The 18872-nt window shown below is 49.0% G+C and overlaps 1 protein-coding gene across 1 annotated transcript; it reads left to right on the forward strand.

Moving 5' to 3' along the window:
- Positions 1 to 426: 426 nt before the first annotated feature.
- Positions 427 to 18545, forward strand: tlr3 (toll like receptor 3). The gene is made up of 5 exons (XM_033018573.1): positions 427 to 878; positions 9205 to 9677; positions 11990 to 12181; positions 14199 to 16051; positions 18175 to 18545. Exons 2-5 carry the CDS (start codon positions 9243 to 9245, stop codon positions 18401 to 18403), a joined length of 2709 nt encoding a protein of 902 aa, XP_032874464.1. The 5' UTR covers positions 427 to 878; positions 9205 to 9242; the 3' UTR covers positions 18404 to 18545.
- The last annotated feature ends 327 nt before the right edge of the window (positions 18546 to 18872 follow it).

Below are 18872 nucleotides of genomic sequence, written 5' to 3' on the forward strand. Positions count from 1 at the left end.
GCGGTGCTGGCTCGAAGGGCCTCTGCACCTATTTTCTATGTTTCTAATTGTTAATCAAAGAAAGCTTTTGTTAGTGAGCATCTTGTGCAAAAAGAAAAGCTAATCCACTCGTGATGCACTGAAAGAATAGTCTATGAAAAAATATCCTCTCTCTCCTCCACCAAACCACCCCTAAATCTTACCAATTCCCCATCCTTCATCTCCCCCAAGCATTGCAGAACTGACGCGTTGCAGACTGAGTGTTTAAGAAGGAACTGCAGATGCTGGAAAATCGAAGGTACACAAAAATGCTGGAGAAACTTCAGTCTGAAGAAGGGTTTCGGCCCGAAACGTTGCCTATCTCCTTCGCTCCATAGATGCTGCAGCACCCGCTGAGTTTCTCCAGCATTTCTGTGTACCTGCGTTGCAGACTGAGCGTGTGGAGCCTTGTCTTTGTTGCTGTTGGTGCTGTATCGTTTATTCCGGCTGTGCTGTGCTCTCTCTCTCTCTCTGTCTGACGACGTCCTGCATTAGACTCTGTACAAGTGCCAGCTCTATGGTCTTTGAGTGGCAGTCCTCCAGCTTTTTTTTTCCAGAGCCTACAGGGTGCAGAGTTCGTCTGCTTACACGGAAGTGAAACTGCCCCGGACACACAAGCTGTTGCCCCTGTAAGTAAACCTGCCCCGTCCCTCGCTTGCTTGCTTGCTCGCTCACTCGCTCGCTGCTGGACCCCGCCGCTCGCAGCTCTGGCTGTGCAGAGGGAAGGCGAGGCTGAACACCAACCAACGCTGGAGTCCCGGCACCATGATGAGTGTAACACACATCTTCCAACATTCAGTGCACCCGGCCCTAATACTTCAGGCCGCCGTGGATTATTGGAGCAACAATTAGCAGGGGAGGTACAAAATTATCAATTCATTGTGATTTTTTTTTTTTAAAGGAACAGCAGATGCTTTTCTTGCTTTTCTTAGTTTCCTGGTCCTCCAAAATATTCCAAACTGAATTTAAACTGGGTGTGGTGGATGCTGGTTTATACCAAAGATAGACACAACGTGCTGGAGTAACTCAGCGGGTCAGGCAGCATTTTTCTTTTTTTTTTGAGTTTAGAGATTTCTGAAGATCTGACATAAAGTGCTGGAGTAACTCAGTGGGTCAGGCAGCATCTCCGGAGATCTGACATAAAGTGCTGGAGTAACTCAGTGGGTCAGGCAGCATCTCCGGAGATCTGACATAAAGTGTTGGAGTAACTCAGTGGGTCAGGCAGCATCTCCGGAGATCTGACATAAAGTGCTGGAGTAACTCAGCATTTCTGGATTATATTGAAACAAAATGCTGGAGTACCTTGGCGCGTCAGGCAGACTCTTCTTCAGACTCTTGATTCATTGTGTGTCCGGGAAGGAACTGCTGATGCCGGTTTATATCAAAGATAGACACAAAGTGCTGGAGTAACTCAGTGGGTCAGGCAGCATCTGTGGAGAAAATGGATAGGAGACGTTTCGGGTAGGGACCCTTCTTCAGATTGAAGGTTCTGTCCCAAATCATCGCCAGAGATGCTGCCTGACCCGCTGAGTTACTCCAGCACTCTGTGAAACGTCACCTATCCATGTTCTCCACAGATGTTGCTTGACCCGCTGAGTTACTCCAGCACTTTGTGTCCATTCTGGGTATAAACCAGCACCTGCAGTTCCCTTCTATTACATTTTGGATATGAAGATCAGCTTAGAAGTAGCTGGAAATGTATAAAGTTCGGTGGCAGAGGTGTTTTGAACATAGCAAAGGTTGCGGCCCACAGAGCCTGCGCTGCATCTGATGCCACGACAACTAACCCCCTCAGCCTGTACGTGATCCATGTCCCTTCATTCCCAGCACAAGTAAAATTGAAAGAGATTGTTTATTTGTTGTGGTCAACAAAAAGCTAAATTCAGATAAAAGTCATTTTGGGGTGGCAGGGTGGCACAGCGGTAGAGTTGCTGCCTCACAGCGCCAGAGACCCAGGTTCCATCCTGACTACGGGTGCTGTCTGTACGGAGTTTGTACCTTTACCCCGTGACCTGTGTGGGTTTTCACTGGGTGGCTCAAGTATCCTCCCCCACTCCAAAAACTGTTTAAAAAAATTGTAAATTGTCCCTAGTGTGTGCAGGATAGTGTTAGTGTGCGGGGATCGCTGGTTGGCTCAGTCTGTGGACCGAGGGGCCTGTTTCTGCGCTGTATCTCTAAAACTAGAACTAAAAGTGAATCTTGTGAATGATTGTTAACTTTGGAACAATTGGATTAACCAGTACCACGATGGCCAGCCTGGTTTGTGAACTGTTCGGGTCTTGTCAGAGGCGGGTGGTGCTGGTGAAGTGTCAAATCATTAGGTATTTTAAAACATAGAAACATAGAAAATAGGTGCAGGAGTAGGCTATTCGGCCCTTCGAGCCTGCACCGCCATTCAATATGATCATGGCTGATCATCCAACTCAGTATCCCGTACCTGCCTTCTCTCCATACCCCCTGATCCCTTTAGCCACAAGGGCCACATCTAACTCTCTCTTAAATATAGCCAATTAACTGAACTCAACTACCTTCTGTGGCAGAGAGTTCCAGAGATTCACCACTCTCTGCGTGAAAAATGTTTTTCTCATCTCAGTTCTAAAGGATTTCCTCTCTATCCTTAAGCTGTGACCCCTTGTCCTGGACTTCCCCAAGATCGGGAACAATTTTCCTGTCCAAACCCTTAAGAATTTTGTAAGTTTCTATAAGATCCCCCCTCAATCTCCTAAATTCTAGCGAGTACAATCCGAGTACAAAGGCAGAGATAGATAGATTCTTGATCAGTTCGGGGTGTCAGGGTTTATGGGGAGAAGGCAGGAGCATGGGGTTAGGAGGGAGAGATAGATCAGCCATGATTGAATCTCTGAATTGAGTCGCTCTGAGGATCCTTCAGTGTTTCTACTCTGGGGCAGTAGAAAGCATCTTGTCCGGCAACATCACAAACTGGTTTGGGAACTGCTCTGCCCAGGACAGGAAGGCTCTGCAGAGAGTAGTGCGTTCGGCCAAACGCACTATGGTAACTATACTCGCCCCCCCTGCAGGACCTATACACCAGGAGGTACAGATCCTGAGCTAGATAGGGCTCTTAAAAATAGCGGAGTCAGGGGATATGGGGAGAAGGCAGGAACGGGGTACTGATTGGGGATGATCAGCCATGATCACATTGAATGGCAGTGCTGGCTCGAAGGGCCAAACGGCCTACTCCTGCACCTATTGTCTATTGTCTATTGATCCAGTGCCAGCAACATTATGGGGGACCCCTACCACCCCAGCAACGGACTGTTCCAGCTGTTACGGTCAGGCAAACGCCTCCACTGTCACACTGTGAAAACAGAGAGGATGAGATGGAGTTACGTCTCACAGGCCATCAGGACTGTAAACTCTTATCTCACCAGGGACTAATTTACTGTACTCATTTACTGTTGTGTTGTGTCTTTTGTGAAAATGTATTTTCTAACATGTAAATACTGATTCTGTTCTATTCTCCGAAGGCACACTCCGCAGGCATTGCCACTTTCATTTCACTGCACATCTTGTAGGTGTACATGACAAATAAAGTTGACTTGACTTGACTTGAGTAGACTTGATGGGCCGAATGGCCTAATTCTGCTCCCATCACCCATGAACATGAAGTTGGCTTGGCACAGCCTGCAGAACGACAGGCATGTATTGTTGAAGATAGACACAAAATGCTGGGTTGTCCATCTTGACCTACGTGACCTCCCGGCTGCTAAACACTCCCCCCTCCCATCCCCACACTGACCTTTCTGTCCTGGGCCTCCTCCATGGTCAGAGTGAGGCCCAGCGCAAATTGGAGGAACAGCACGTCATATTCCGCTTGGGCAGCTTATACCCCTGCGGTATGAACATTGTCTTCTCTAATTTCAAGTACCCCTTGCTTACCCTCTCTCTCCATCTCTTCCCCATCCTAGTGCTCAGACTAGTTCCACCGTCCTCCTGATTAAATTATACGATTGCCTGCTTTGCTGTCACCTTCCCCTCAGCTAACAATGAACCATTCTACATTTCCATGCTCATCGTCTGCTTTTATCTGTCCCTTTCAAACCTTACATGCTCTTTGTATCCTTCCATATCTCTAGTTCTCCTCTCCCCCGACCATCACTATGAGGAAGGGTCTCAGCCCGAATTGTCACCCGTTCCTTCTCTCCAGAGATGCTGCCTGACCCGCTGAGTTACTCCAGCATGTTGTACCCATCTTTGGTGTAAACCAGCATCTGCAGTTCCTTCCTACACATTAAGCATGTATTGTCTTTCCACTGACTGGATAGCGCGCAACAAAAGCTTCCCACTGTAGCTTGGTACGCGTGACAAACTAAACTCAAACTCATACATCCGGTTAGTCTGCTGTATGTAGCAATGTTACAACATTTTGAGATTTAAAAAATCAAGTCTGCAATTTATCCCATCAGATAAAGCATAAAAATAATTTAATTTGATACCTAATTCACTTTCATATCTTCGTATTAAAAAAGTTACGGCCATGTTCATACTCGGAAATTAGCATCTTGTTCCCTATTGCTTTTCCATTGACTTAACACAAAAGCTGTGATCAAGGACAGTCAAATGGCCATAACTTTATTAAAAATTAAGAGAACTGAAATTAATTTTCAGTTATTATAGATTGAAGCATTCTGAAACAAATATGAAACAATCTTACTTGGATGACCTGAAATTAAATCATATAATTAGTTAATTACCCAGTTGTAGCTAATTCCAAAATTCAATTACTAGATCTAAACATCTATCTATTTCTTAAGAAAAGATTTACATTTTTAAATAGTCTAAATGTCCAAATAACATTCACACAAGAATTCACAATATAACATGATTTTAAAATCTCATTGTCATAAATTTATAGGCCAAATGGAAGGAATTTAGTGTTTAATTGCTGTAAATTAATGGCCATTTAAATCATCTTGCGAGTGGGATTTTGTGGAACGCGCTGATTTGGAACGTTGCGGTTGCAGTGAATTTAAACCCCATGTCGGCATGAAAAATACTGCCAGTTCGGATGGGCTCCAAGTCACCTTCTCGCAACATAACATTTTGATTAAAGGCATCTTAAGAAGTGCTTTTTTATGTAAAAAACAAACAGCCTACCTTGTCTTGTCCCCTACGTGAGATCCGTCCCATTGTCGGCGTTCACGACTTTAGAAGATGATTTTTAATTTACTCTAACAATTAAATTATCCAGAGCTAATTTTAATAAACTTAATAAAACGGCAGTCGAAGCAATTTTTCTTTAGCAAATAAACAGCCTAACAGAGATCGATTTGAATAGGCTGCAGAAAAATCGCATTTTAAACCCGCACCCTCTCAAAGGCGCCAAAGTCGCGCACACGGGCGGCGGCAGAACTGCAGCGCCGCTGAAGGTAAGTTTTGTAACATACCTACTATTTGCTTCATGCCCGAGTCACTTGATGGCATCAAAAACCGACATTAACTCGGGTGATCCTGATTTTACATTCGCTTGGCTGCGCCAGAGTTGTTCCTGTAGACTTTAGAGATGGAAGCAGGCCCTTTGGCCCACAGAGTTCGCGCCGTACACATCAGCACTATCCTACACACGCTGGGGACAATTTACAATTTTACCAAAGCCAATCAACCTGCAAGCCTGTACATCGTTGGGATGTGAGAGGAAACCGGAGCACCCGTAGAAAACCCAGGTCACGGGGAGAACATACAAACTCCGTACAGACAGCACCCGTAGTCAGGATCAATCAAGTTTTATTCGTCACTTACACATAAAGTGCAAGTGAAATGAATTTGACTTGGAATGAAATGAAGATGAAATGAAAGTGAAATGAAGTGATCGAACCCGGGTCTCTGGCGCTGTGAGGCAGCAACTCTACCGCTGCACCACCGTGCCACACATACTGCACTATACCTGCTGCACTGTGTTGCTAATCTGTTGAAACACACTGTTGACGATATTGTTAAGTCTTGTTACTGCTGGCAGCAGGTTCAGTGGCCGCTGATTAGCTCCATACTCCAGTGGCGCTGGGCTGCATCTCGGCCACAGCCTTTCGGCAAGGAACAGCGACCATCCGTACACTGTGAATGTCTCGATTGTAATCACGTATTGTCTGTCTGCTGACTGGATAGCACACGGCCAAAGCTTTTCACTGTACCTCGGTACACACAACAATAAACCAGAACTAAACTGAAACTAAATTCAGTGCCAGACTTCAGTTATCCCAGTGGAGATACATATCCCTTTATATACTTCCCATTAATTTAATACATAGAGCCATTCGTAACTGTCACTGTATGTCATGTTGTTACTTGTGGGCGGAGCACCAAGGCAAATTCCTTGTATGTGAATACTTGGCCAATAAATGTACTTACTTACTTCAGCATGGAAACAGGCCCTACAGTCCTACCTGCCCACGCCAGCCATCATGCCACACCTACATTAGTCCCACAAGCCTGCGTTTGGTCCATATGCCACTAAACCTGGCCATGGGTGCTGTCTGTACGGAGTTTGTACTTTCTCCTCATGACCGCAAGATCTTCGGTTTCCTCCCACTCCATAATACGTACAAGTTTGTAGTTTAATTGACTTGGTATAAAATGTAAAACGATCCCCTGTGTGTGTAGGATGGTGTTAATGTGCGGGGATCGCTGGTCGGTGCAGACCCGGTTGGCTGAAGTGCCTGTTTATGCGCTGCATCTCTAAACTAAACTAAATGTGAGTCAGAGGCTCCCCCAGCTCCACCACTGTGTAAGTTCTGAGGTCATACATTGGCTGAAGGTGTGCCCTTTCACAAAATGTATCAAAATGTTTATTCAATTATTAAAAATAATATTTATAATACAATAAAACAAAATGGAACCCACCACCATAATACAAGACAATCAAATATACCAAACAAACTACGATGCAATTATGTAAAGGGCCTGTCCCACTAATGCGACTTTTCAGCGGCTGTCTTCGACCTTCAAGCTCGAGGGCACTCGCCTGAAAAACCTCGAGCTGGATCGACCGTCAGTGATGAAACCGCGCGCTGGATCGACCGACCGCACACACACAAACACATCGCAAAGCCGGGGGCCAGGGAAAGCGGGGGAGCGCTGTCTGAAATTCACACCCGCGATGAACAGGAAGGTAAAAGACGGCTGGCACAGTTACGGTAACTCCTTTAGAGAGTGCGGGGGGAGCAGGAGTGGAGACACTTTTAAGAAGCCAGACAACTTTTAATAAAGTTTAACGGGCATTTTACCTATCTGTCGGTTTTCCTTGGTTCTGAAAACTCCAATGAGCCAATTAAAATGCCCGATCAGCGAAGGAGATTGTGTACGGCTGCCCTCGACTGCCTGTAACTACATAACAACCCCACTCCACTGCGCTACGAGTTCAAAAGAACCATACCGACCAATATTTACTTGCGGAAAATTTTTCAACATGCTGAAAAAATGTCCTCGAACAAACTGAGGCCGCGAGCATGCAGGAACTTCCCTCGAGCATGAAGGAGCGTTCCAGTCACCTCCTAGGACCACCTGTCGACCATGCTGAGAGTTTGAGTCGAGTGCAAACTCTTCTAAACTCGCAGATTAGTTGGCCACAGTGGGACAGGCCCTTTACAATCCTTGTCAACGATGCATTCAACCCCCCGCGGTGCCCAGCGGTCCCGGAAATCCCCCAGGGTGCCCGTGGACCGCGCGTAGTCCCTCTCTAACCCCACCTGTGCGCGGGACATATCCCCGGAAAAGGGGCAGGCAGCCGGCTCGGGTAATGCCCTCTTCCCCCGGGCGCCGTGACTCGTTAATGGCCAGCTTGGCCAGGCCCAGGAGCAACTCGACCAGGACATCTTCAGCCCTACCCTGTCCCCTACGCACAGGGTGTCCAAAGATGAGGATGGTAGGTGTGAAGTGCAGCCAGAAGGCAAGGAGCAGCCCCTTTAGCTATTGGAACAGGGACCTCAGCCTCACACACTCCATGTACACGTGGTACACAGACTCTTCCAGCCCGCAACAGTGGCAGGCGGCTGGCGAGTCTGTGAACCGCACGTTCATTAAAACCTTGTGCCGTAGCACCTCACTTTATCAGACGTCAGCAGAATTTGAGCAGATACAGGAATACTAATTGTGGGCGGCACGGTGGCGCAGCGGCGGAGTCGCTACCTGACAGCACCAGAGACCCGGTTTCAATCCTGACTACGGGGCGCTGTCTGAACGGAGTTTGTACTTTCTCCCCGTGAACTGCATGGGTTTTCTCCGGGTGCTCCGGTTTCCTCCCACACTCCATAGTCGTGCAGGTTTGTAGGTTAATTGGCTTCTGTAAATTCCCCTTGGTGTGTAGGATGGAGCCAGTGATTCAAAGCTTCAATGATACTACGCTTGAGAAGGAACTGCAGATGCTGGAAAATCGAAGGTAGACAAAAATGCTGGAGGAACTCAGCGGATGAGGCAGCATCGATGGAGCGAAGGAAATAGGCCACGTTTCGGGTCGAAGCCCTTCTTCATTTCTGAAGAAGGGTTTCGACCCGAAACGTGGCTTATTTCCTTCGCTCCATAGATGCTGCCTCATTCAATGATACTTTGGTGTCAAAGGTACCGAGATACAGTGAAAGGCTTTGTTCTTGCGCACCACCCGGTAAAATCACACAGCAGACCTCACCTGGGCAGTACACAACTGCGCCATGTTTCTGGCGCCGAAAAAGTATTAAAGTTCACTGAATAGTCCTATCTACAGCCTGCCTCTGCACGTGGCAGCAATCCCCCCCCCCCCCCCCCCCCCCCCCCCCCCCCCCCCCCCACATGCCGGGTCCCTCCTTCCCAGCAGCTTTCACAATGTACGGGTTGATGTCTTTCCGCTGACTGGTTAGCACGCACGCAACAAAAAGCTTTTCACTGTAACCTCGGTACACGTGACAATAAACTAAACCGAATCTCTGAGCTAACTGTGTGGGGAGGAACTGAAGATGCTGTGTTTACACGGAAGATAGACACAAAATGCTGGAGTAACTCAGCGGGACGGGCAGCATCTCTGGAGAGAAGGAAGGGGTGACGTTTCTGGTGGAGACTCAACGCCAGACTCTGGAGAAGGGTCGTTGACCCCAAAACACCACCCATTCCTTCTCTCCGGAGATGCTGCCTGTCCCGCTGGGTTTACTCCAGCGTTTTGTGTCCATCTCTGAGCTAACTGTCTCCGTTTCATGTTTGTAGAGTGCCATGCTGAAGGCTCCCTACACCGGCAGGTGAAGATGTGTCTCCAAGCATTGGCTTTGTGGATGGGCCTCGCCGTCTCGTGTTTCAGCACCATCGCCTGTGAAAGCCGATGTAAGGTAAAGGAGCTAACCGCTGATTGCAGTCACCTGAAGCTGTCTGAGATCCCTCCGGACCTGCCTGTCAACCTCACCGAAATCAACCTGTCCCACAACCAGCTGAAGCGCCTGCCCAGCTCCGTGTTGTCCAGGTACACCAGGCTTCGCATCTTGCGTGTCGGCTACAACGTCATCCCCAGGATCGATGGGAGCCTCTGCCAAGCCCTGCCCTTCTTGGACGTGCTCGCTCTGGAACACAATCAGCTATACACGCTCCATGCACGATGTTTCTCCACCTGCAGAAACCTGACTGAATTGTACTTGCAGTTCAACATAATCAAGCTGATCGCGGCTGATGTTTTTGGTGGCCTTCAGGTAATACTACACCCTTCAGCTGTTTAGCATCTAGATCACAGTACAGTCACAGGCACAGGCCCTTCGGCCCGCAATGTTTGTACCGAACATGATGCCCCAAGTTAATCTGTCTAAGAAGGGACTGCAGATGCTGGGGAAATCGAAAATAGACAAAAAATGCTGGAGAAACTCAGCGGGTGAGGCAGCATCTATGGAGCGAAGGAAATAGGCTACGTTTCGGGTCAAGACCCTTCTTCAGACTGATGTGAGGGTAGGGGGGGGGGCGGGAAGAAGATAGGAAGAGGCGGAGACAGTGGGCTGAGGGAGAGCTGGGAAGGGGAGGAAAAAGCCAGGACTACCTGAAATTGGAGAAGTCAATGTTCATACCGCTGGGGTGTAAACTGCCCAAGCGAAATATGAGGTGCTGCTCCTCCAATTTGCCATGGAGGAGGCCCAGGACAGAAAGATTGGATTCGGAATGGGAGGGGGAGTTGAAGTGCTGGGTCACCGGGAGATCAGGTTGGTTATTGCGAACCGAGCGGAGGTGTTGGGCGAAGCGATCGCCAAGCCTACGCTTGGTCTCACCGATGTAGAGCAGCTGACACCTAGAGCAGCGGATGCAATAGATGAGGTTGGAGGAGGTGCAGGTGAACCTCTGCCTCACCTGGAAAGACTGCTTGGGTTCATCTGCCGGTACAATCCCTTCAGTCCCGTTCAGACTTGAGATTTTAGGCAGGGGTAGAATTGTACAGATGTGCCAGAGACCCGGGTTCCATCCTGACTATGGATGCTGTGGCCCCCGCCACTCTCAGTGTAAAAAAAAACTTGCCAAGCCCATCCCCGACAAACTATCCCCCTCTCATCTTAAAACTATGCCCTGTAATGTTAAAAATTTCCACCCAGGAATAAGGTCCTGACAGGCTGAGAAAAGTACAGCATAGGAATGGGCCCTTCGGCCCACGATGTCTGTGCCGAACATGATGCCAAGGCGGCACGGTGGCGCAGCGGTGGAGTTGCTGCCTTACAGCGCTTGCAGCGCCGGAGACCCGGGTTCCATCCCGACTACGGAGTTTTACGTTCTCCCCGTGACCTGCGTGGGTTTTCTCCGGGTGCTCCGGTTTCCTCCCACACTCCAAAGGCGCACAGGTTTGTAGGTTAATTGGCTTGGTATATGTAAACATTGTCCCTGGCGTGTATGGGATAGTGTTAATGTGCGGGGATTACTGGTCGGTGCAGACACGGTGGGCCGAAGGGCATTATCCATATCCCACCGCTGCTTAAATATTCATGTCTACCCTATCAATGCCTCCTGTAATTTTATATACGTCTATCAACTGTCCACGCAAACTCTGACATTCCGGGGAAAACTATCCAAGTCTAGGGTGGCACGGCAGTTGAGTTGCTACCTCACAGCGCCAGAGTACTAGGTTCCATCCTGACTACAGGTGCTGTCTGTGCGGAGTTTGTACGTTCTCCCCGTGACCTGCGTGGGTTTTCTTTTTCTTCGGTTGTCTTCCACACTCCAAAGACGTACAGGTTTGTAGGTTTATTGGCTTGGTGTTAGTGTGCGGGGATCATCGGTCAATAGACAATAGGTGCAGGATTAGGTCATTCGGCCCTTCAAGCCAGCACCGCCATTCAATGTGGTCACGGCTGACCATCCACAATCAGTACCCCGTTCCTGCCTTCTCCCCATATCCCGATTCCGCTATCTTTTTAAGAGCCCTATCTGGCTCTTTCTTGAAAGTATCCAGAGAACCAGAACAAGGGGTCACAGCCTAAGGATAAGGGGGAAATCTTTTAGGACTGAGATGAGAAAAACATTTTTTACACAGAGAGTGGTGAATCTCTGGAATTCTCTGCCACAGAAGGTAGTTGAGGCCAGTTCATTGGCTATATTTAAGAGGGAGTTAGATTTGGCCCTGGTGGCTAAAGGGATCAGGGGGCATGGAGAGAAAGCAGGTACAGGATACTGAGTTGGATGATTAGCCATGAACATATTGAATGGCGGTGCAGGCTCGAAGGGCCGAATGGCCTACGCCTGCACCTATTTTCTATGTAACCGGCCTCCACCGCCCTCTGAGGCAGAGAATTCCACAGACACACAACTCTCTGTGTGAAAAAGTTTCCTCATCTCCGCTCTAAATGGCTTACCCCTTATTCTTAAATGGCGTGGACTGTTTCCGCACTATCTTTTATAGTTTATATTGTAGCTACACAATTTATACCAAGCCAATTAAACTACAAACCTGCATGTCTTTCGGTGTACAATAGGTTGAAATATAATGTGATGAAATCCATTCTGTTGTAACCACATATTGTTTTTCTGTCAGGGATTGCAAATCCTGGACCTGTCTCACAATAAGCTGGTGTCGGCCAGAATCGGAGTTGATCAGCGATTACCAAAGCTGCACAGCCTCCTGCTGTCTGCGAACAAGATTGTGCAGTTAAAACCAAACGATTTTGCCATCCTTCGCAACTCCACGTTGTACCAGTTGGACCTGTCCTTCAATAAGCTAACTCAGGTAGAGTATTTTGTGCTCGCAACTAGCGGTTCACAACTAGAGCCGTACAGCCATGAAACAGGTCCTTCGGCCCAACTTGCCCACACCGTCCAACCCATCTACACTAGTCCCACCTGCCTAGTGTTTGGCCCATATTCCTCCAAACCTGTCCCATCCATGTACCTGTCTAAATTACTCTTAAATGTTGCAATCATACCTGCTTCAACTACTTCCTCCGGCAGTTCGTTCCATACACCCTCCACGCTTTGAGTAAAAAAGTTGTCCCTCAGGTTCCTACTAAATCTTTCCCCTCCTCACCTTATACCCATGTCCTCTGGTTCACAATTCCCCTACTCTGGGCGAGAGACTCTCTGCATTTACCCAATCTATTTTGTACATCTCAATAAGATATAACCATATAACCATATAACAATTACAAATCACCCCACATCTTCCTGCGCTCCAAGGAATAAAGTCCTAGGCCACTCAACCTCTCCCTCAGGCACCTCGAGTCCTGGCAACATCCTCACAAATCTTCTCTGCACCCTTTCCAGCTTGACAACATGGTTCCCAACACCATCGAAAACATGGTGCCCGAAACTGAAAAACGTACTCCAAATGCGGCCTCACCAAGTCTTATATAACTGCAACATGACCTCCCAACTTCTATACTCAATGAGAGACACAAAAAGCTGGGGTAACTCAGCGGGTTCGGCAGCATCTCTGGAGTAGCTGACAGTAGAGACAAGTCTCGACCTAAAACATTTTAAGTAGGTGCAGGTGTAGGCCATTCGGCCCTACGTGCCAGCAACGCCATTCAATGTGATCATGGCTGATCATCCAGAATCAGCACCCTGTTCCTGCTTTTCCCCCCATATCCCTTGATTCCATTAGCCCTAACTCTCTCTTGAAAACATCCAGTGAATTGGCCTCCATTGCCTCCCATCGCTGAGAATTCCACAGATTTACAACTCTCTGGGTGAAAAAATGTTTCCTCATCTCAGTCCTAAATGGCCTACCCCTTATTCTTAATCTGTGACCCCTGATTCTGGACTCCCCCAACATGGGGAACATTTTTCCTGCCTCCAGCGTGTCCAATCCCTTAAGAATGTTATGTTTCTATAAGATGCCCTCTCATCCTTCTAAATTCCAGCGAATACAAGCCGAGTCGGCCCATTCTTTCATCACATGTCAGTCCCGCCATCCCGGGAATTAACCTGGTGAACCTACGCTGCACTCCCTCAATAGCAAAAAACGGCACCTATTCCCATTATGCAGAGATGCTGCCTGACCCACTGAGTTACTCCAGCTTTTTGTATCTATCTTTGGTTTAAACCAGCATCTGCATTTCCTTCCTACACATTTTACACCTAATGCTCTGACTGATGAAGGCCAATGTGCCAAAAGCCTTTTTGACCACATTATCTACCAGTGATGACCCTTTCAGCAAACTATGTAACTGCACTCCAGCTCTCTCTGCCCAGAGTCCTACCGTTCATTGTGTGTGTACCTTTGGTGTAAACCAGGGGTGGGCAACCTTGTTCTGCATAGGGGCCGGGACACACGTCTGTGAGTGGATGGCGGGCCACATCTATCACGTGTACACATGGATCCCGCCCCCCCCACCCTGCCCCGGATGGCAGGCATCAAATCACGTGTTCACAGAAGGTAGACAAGAATGCTGGAGAAACTCAGTGGGTGAGGCACCCTTGTGCGATCCTTGCACGTCGCACCCGCTGAGTTCCTCCAGCATTTTTTGTCTACCTTTGATTTTTCTAGCATCTGCAGTTCTTCCTTAAACGTGTTCACAGAAGGTGCGGGGCCGTGCCGGCGGCTTTGCGCAGGATGCGATACAACCAGAGCTCGCCGCTGGCTGGATGGTTACGGGGGGGAAAAAATCTGCCTGCAGACCGGATAATTTTGGGTTGTGGGCCGCATTCGGCCCGGGGGCCGCAGGTTGCCGACACCCTGGTGCGAACCAACATCTGCAGCTCCTTCCGACACAGATCTAATCCATTGTCTCACCTCTCTTTCACAGTTTGAACCTAAGTGTTTCAGCAGCATTGGGAGCTTACGCATTCTGGTTTTGAACAATGTTGCTCTCCAGCCCAATATCACGAAGCAACTGTGTGATGCATTGTCAGGAACAGAAATAGTCACACTTTTTCTGAGGAACACCTACCTGAAATTGGAAGCGAATACTTTCTCTGGATTAGCGAAAACTAAGCTGGCGTTCCTAGACTTGTCGAACAACAGGCTAACCAGATTGCCGGGCAAAGCGTTCCAATGGTTGCCTCACTTGGAGTATCTCAATCTCGAAGACAACGCCATCGGACGTATTACCAATGAAACATTTACTGGGTTGGACAATTTAAAGAGTCTGAACCTGCAGAAATGCCTCAAGGCACAGGGCATGTCAGACAAAGTACATTCCAGCATTGAAGACTACTCCTTCCAAGGGTTGAAAAAGCTAGTCTATCTCAATTTGGAACACAACACCATCGCGGGTATCAAGGAGCATACCTTCTCCGGCTTAACGAGCCTCCAATACCTCAGCTTGTATAACTGTCAGGTGGATTTTAAGACGATAAGCAATGAAACGTTGGTGTCTCTTGCTGAGTCTCCACTCGTTAGTTTGAACCTGACAAGAACAAAGATCTCAAGCTTGCAGGCGGGTGCGTTCTCCAGCTTCAATAAGCTGAAGAAACTGGACCTGGGCCTCAATTCCATCTCCCAGATCCTCACCGGAGAGGAATTCCAGGGGTTGAGCGCCATAGAGGAGATATACCTCTCGTACAACTACAAACTGACTCTCACGTCCTCCTCATTCATTCACGTCCCTTCCATTCGGGCCTTGATGCTCAGCAAGTCCAGGGTGGCCACGTTGAGTCTCCAGCCGTCGCCCTTCCGGCCTCTTCGAAATCTCACCGTCCTCGACCTCAGCAACAACAACTTGGCGAACGTGGATCGAGATGTTTTCCTGGGGCTCGCGCGGCTTCAGGTACTAAAGCTGCAGCACAATAACTTGGCCCGACTCTGGAAGAGATCCAACCCAGGCGGACCTGTCCTTTACCTCAGTGGTTTGGTGGATCTGCGGATACTCGACATGCAATCCAGCGGACTGGATGAGGTTCCACCCAGAGCTTTCCAGGGCTTGGTCAAGCTGGAGATGCTCGATTTAAGTTTGAACAACATCAACTTCCTCCCGGACCACGTGTTTGACGATATCGAGTCGCTCAAGTCCCTGCACTTGCAGAAGAACCTCGTCACCTCCGTCTCGAGGGACGTTTACGGCCAGGTGTTTCGCAATTTGACGGCCCTCTACATGGGGTCGAACCCTTTCGATTGTACGTGTGCAAGCATTTCCTGGTTCGTGACTTGGGTCAATAGCACCAACAGTAGCATCCCTGGGATGGACACCCAATACATCTGCAACACCCCCCTGAGCTACCACAACAGCAGCGTCGCGTCTTTTGACACCTCTCCCTGCAAGGACGCTGTCCCTTTCAAGGGGGCCTTCATCATCAGCAGCAGTGTCATCTTAGTCTTCCTGGTTAGCGTGCTCCTGCTGCAGTTCCAAGGCTGGAGGCTGGAATTCTACTGGAACGTCTCCGTCAACCAGATGTTTGGCTTCAAGGAGATAGACCGCCCGGACGCCCACTTTGCGTTCGACGCCTACATCGTCCACGCCAAGCGCGACGTCGAGTGGGTCAACGACAACCTGATGCCCCTGGAGACGTACGAGCAGTTTAAGTTCCGCTTCTGCCTGGAGGAGAGGGACTCCGAAGCTGGCGTCTCGGAATTGGAGTCCATCGTGGCCAACATAAACCGAAGCAGAAAAATCATCTTCGTCATGACCGGGGAGCTTCTAACGGATCCCTGGTGCAGAAGGTACGCTCATTCCCAATGTTGGGCGAGTCCAAAACGAGGGGCTACAGTCTTAGAATAAAGGGGAGGCCATTTAAGACTGAGGTGAGAAAAAACTTTTTCGCCACAGAGGGCAGTGGAGGCCAAATCACTGGATGGATTTAAGAGAGAGTTAGATAGAGCTCTAGGGGCAAGTGGAGTCAAGGGATATGGGGAGAAGGCAGGTACGGGTTATTGATTGGGGGATGGTCAGCCTTTTTTTTTTGTTTTTTTTTTTTGTTTTTTTTTTTAATTCTATTTTATTTTAATATGTTTTATTATTTATTATTATTATTTATTTATTTTTATTTTTATTTTTATTTTTATTTTTATGATACTGCCTGTAAGGGAAATTCATTTTGTTGTCTCTAACTGAGACAATGACAATAAATTGAATACAATACAATACAATACAATGATCCCAATGAATGGCAGTGCTGGGTTGAAGGCCGAATGGCCTCCTCCTGCACCTAGTGTCTATTGTCTATTGGAATGGGGCGACCAGACTGTATGCAATAATCCAAATGTGGCCTCACCAAAGTGGTGCTGCAACCTGACTTTCAGACTCCATATTGTCAATCGATTCCCTCATGATTTTATACACCTTGTGTAGATCAAACTGAACTAATCTGCCTCCATTCCCTGCACTTCCCTGTGCCCATCTGAAAACTTCAACACCATAAAGATGGGCAGAAGTATTCGGGGAGGTGGTAGGAATGTTGGCATGCGATGTATGAGCTATTAACCTCTATTTGTAATGGATGTTCCTCTGTTGCTGTACAAGGTACATGTGGTATACTCGGTTTCATTGGTCAAGGCGATGAGTATTAGCATGAGGGAGTCATAATGCAGCTCTGTCAGACTTTGGTTAGGCCGAATTTGTAGTACTGCGTACAGTTTGGTGTAGTTTAGAGATACAGTGCGGAAACGGGTCCGTCGGTCCACAGAGTCCGCGGCGACCAACAATCACCCCACACACTTAGGCAGGAGAATGGAGTTAGGAGGGAAAGATAGATCGGGCCATTTGATTGAATGGCGGAGTAGACTTATGATTCGATGAAACTTTATTCATCCCCGGAGGGAGATTGGTCTGCCGACAGTCACAACACTCAACAAGGTGCACGAAAACGTGACATTAAAAGTGATAACAAAAAGAAATAGACAAGCAATTGTTGTCTGGCTGCCGTGTGCACAGCGCCTTCACCGGAACAAGTCAACAAACAAACAAACAAATGAACGCAGACTTATCCCCTTGGCAGATGATTCTAAGCTAGGTGCCCCCCACCCCTCCCACATACCCAGATCCCCACCCATCCCCATTGCGGTCCCCCGACTCTAGGTCCCCACCATCCCTCACAAAGGTCCCCCTACGCTGAGTCCCCGTTGTCCCCAAGGGTCGCCGAGGCACACCTTGCCGCTGAGGCTCCCGTTGCTGCCGAGGCTCCTGCTGCTGCTGCTGAGGCCCACTGCTGCTGCCGAGGCTCGTGCCACTGGTGAGGCCCACTGCTGCCGCCGAGGCTCGTGCCGCTGGTGAGGCACACTGCTGTCGCCGAGGCTCGTGCCGCTGGTGAGGCCCACTGCTGCCGCCGAGGCTCGTGCCGCTGGTGAGGCCCACTGCTGTCGCCGAGGCTCGTGCCGCTGGTGAGGCCCACTGCTGCCGCCGAGGCTCGTGCCACTGGCGAGGCCCACTGCCGAAGCCCACTGCTGCCGCCGAGGCTCGTGCTGCTGGTGAGGCCCACTGCTGCCGCTGGTGAGGCCCACTGCTGCTGCCGAGGCCAATGCCGCTGGTGAGGCCCACTGCTGCCGCCGAGGCACCCGCTGCCGTCACCGAGGCTCCTGCTGCCGTCACCGAGGCTCCCATCGCCGCCACCACTGAGGCTCCTTCGGCCCAGACCGGCCTCCCCACCTGGCTTCTCCACAGTCCCCGGCAAGGCCTGTGAGGCGAGTCAAGCCTACTGGGGCACGTTCTGGTCTTGGTAGTCGGAGGCGCGGTTGTTCAGCAGGTACGAAGGGCCGAACGCCCTACTCCTCCGCCTATTGTCTGTCTATTGTTTGTAAATACCATCTGAAGAAGTTTCTCTCTAATGCATTCTCTCCATTGACTGCAGATTCAAGGTGCATCACGCAATGCAGCAGGTGATTCAGCAAAGCAGGGATGCCATTGTTTTGATCTTTTTGCAAGACATCCCTGACTATAAGTTGAACCAGATGCTTTACCTCCGCAGAGGTATGTTTAAATCGCGCTGCATTCTGAACTGGCCAGCGCAGGATGACCGGATCCCAGCCTTTTACCAGAAGTTTAAGGTTGCACTTGGCTCAAGCAATAAAGTGCAGTGATTTTACAAATTGTACCAAACACACGGTCATGGGTTTAACTTTACTTTAGACTTTAGAGATACAGCGCGGAAACTGGCCCTTCGGCCCCACCAAGCCCAGCGATTACCCCGCACACTAGCACTAACCTACACACACTAGGGACAATTTAGAGTTTTTTTTTAAACCAAAGCAAATCAACCTACAAACAAAAAACCGTAGCACCTGGAGAAAACCCACGCAGGTCACGGGGAGAACGTACGAACTCCGTACCGACAGCGCCCATAGTCAGGATCGAACCCGGATGTCTGGAATTGTAATGGGCCAGTCCCACTTAAGGGCCTGTGCCACTTTCACGACCTAATTCACGACCTCTGCCGAGTTTGCCCTTGACTCATACTCGCAGCGTGGTCGTCACGAGGTCGTAGGAAGTCGTAGGTCGGTCGTGATGCTAGTCGTAGGTACTCGTGGCATCGGGGCGTTTTTCTAGCCT

Source organism: Amblyraja radiata, chromosome 3 (genome assembly GCF_010909765.2).
Source record: "Amblyraja radiata isolate CabotCenter1 chromosome 3, sAmbRad1.1.pri, whole genome shotgun sequence".
NCBI lineage: Eukaryota > Metazoa > Chordata > Chondrichthyes > Rajiformes > Rajidae > Amblyraja > Amblyraja radiata.

Coding starts and splice junctions, on each gene's coding strand:
- tlr3 (XM_033018573.1), top strand. CDS start 9,243: ATGTGTCTCCAAGCATTGGCTTTGTGGATGGGCCTCGCCGTCTCGTGT. Junction 9,678..11,989: donor ATGTTTTTGGTGGCCTTCAG/GTAATACTACAC, acceptor TTTTTCTGTCAG/GGATTGCAAATCCTGGACCT. Junction 16,052..18,174: donor ACGGATCCCTGGTGCAGAAG/GTACGCTCATTC, acceptor CATTGACTGCAG/ATTCAAGGTGCATCACGCAA.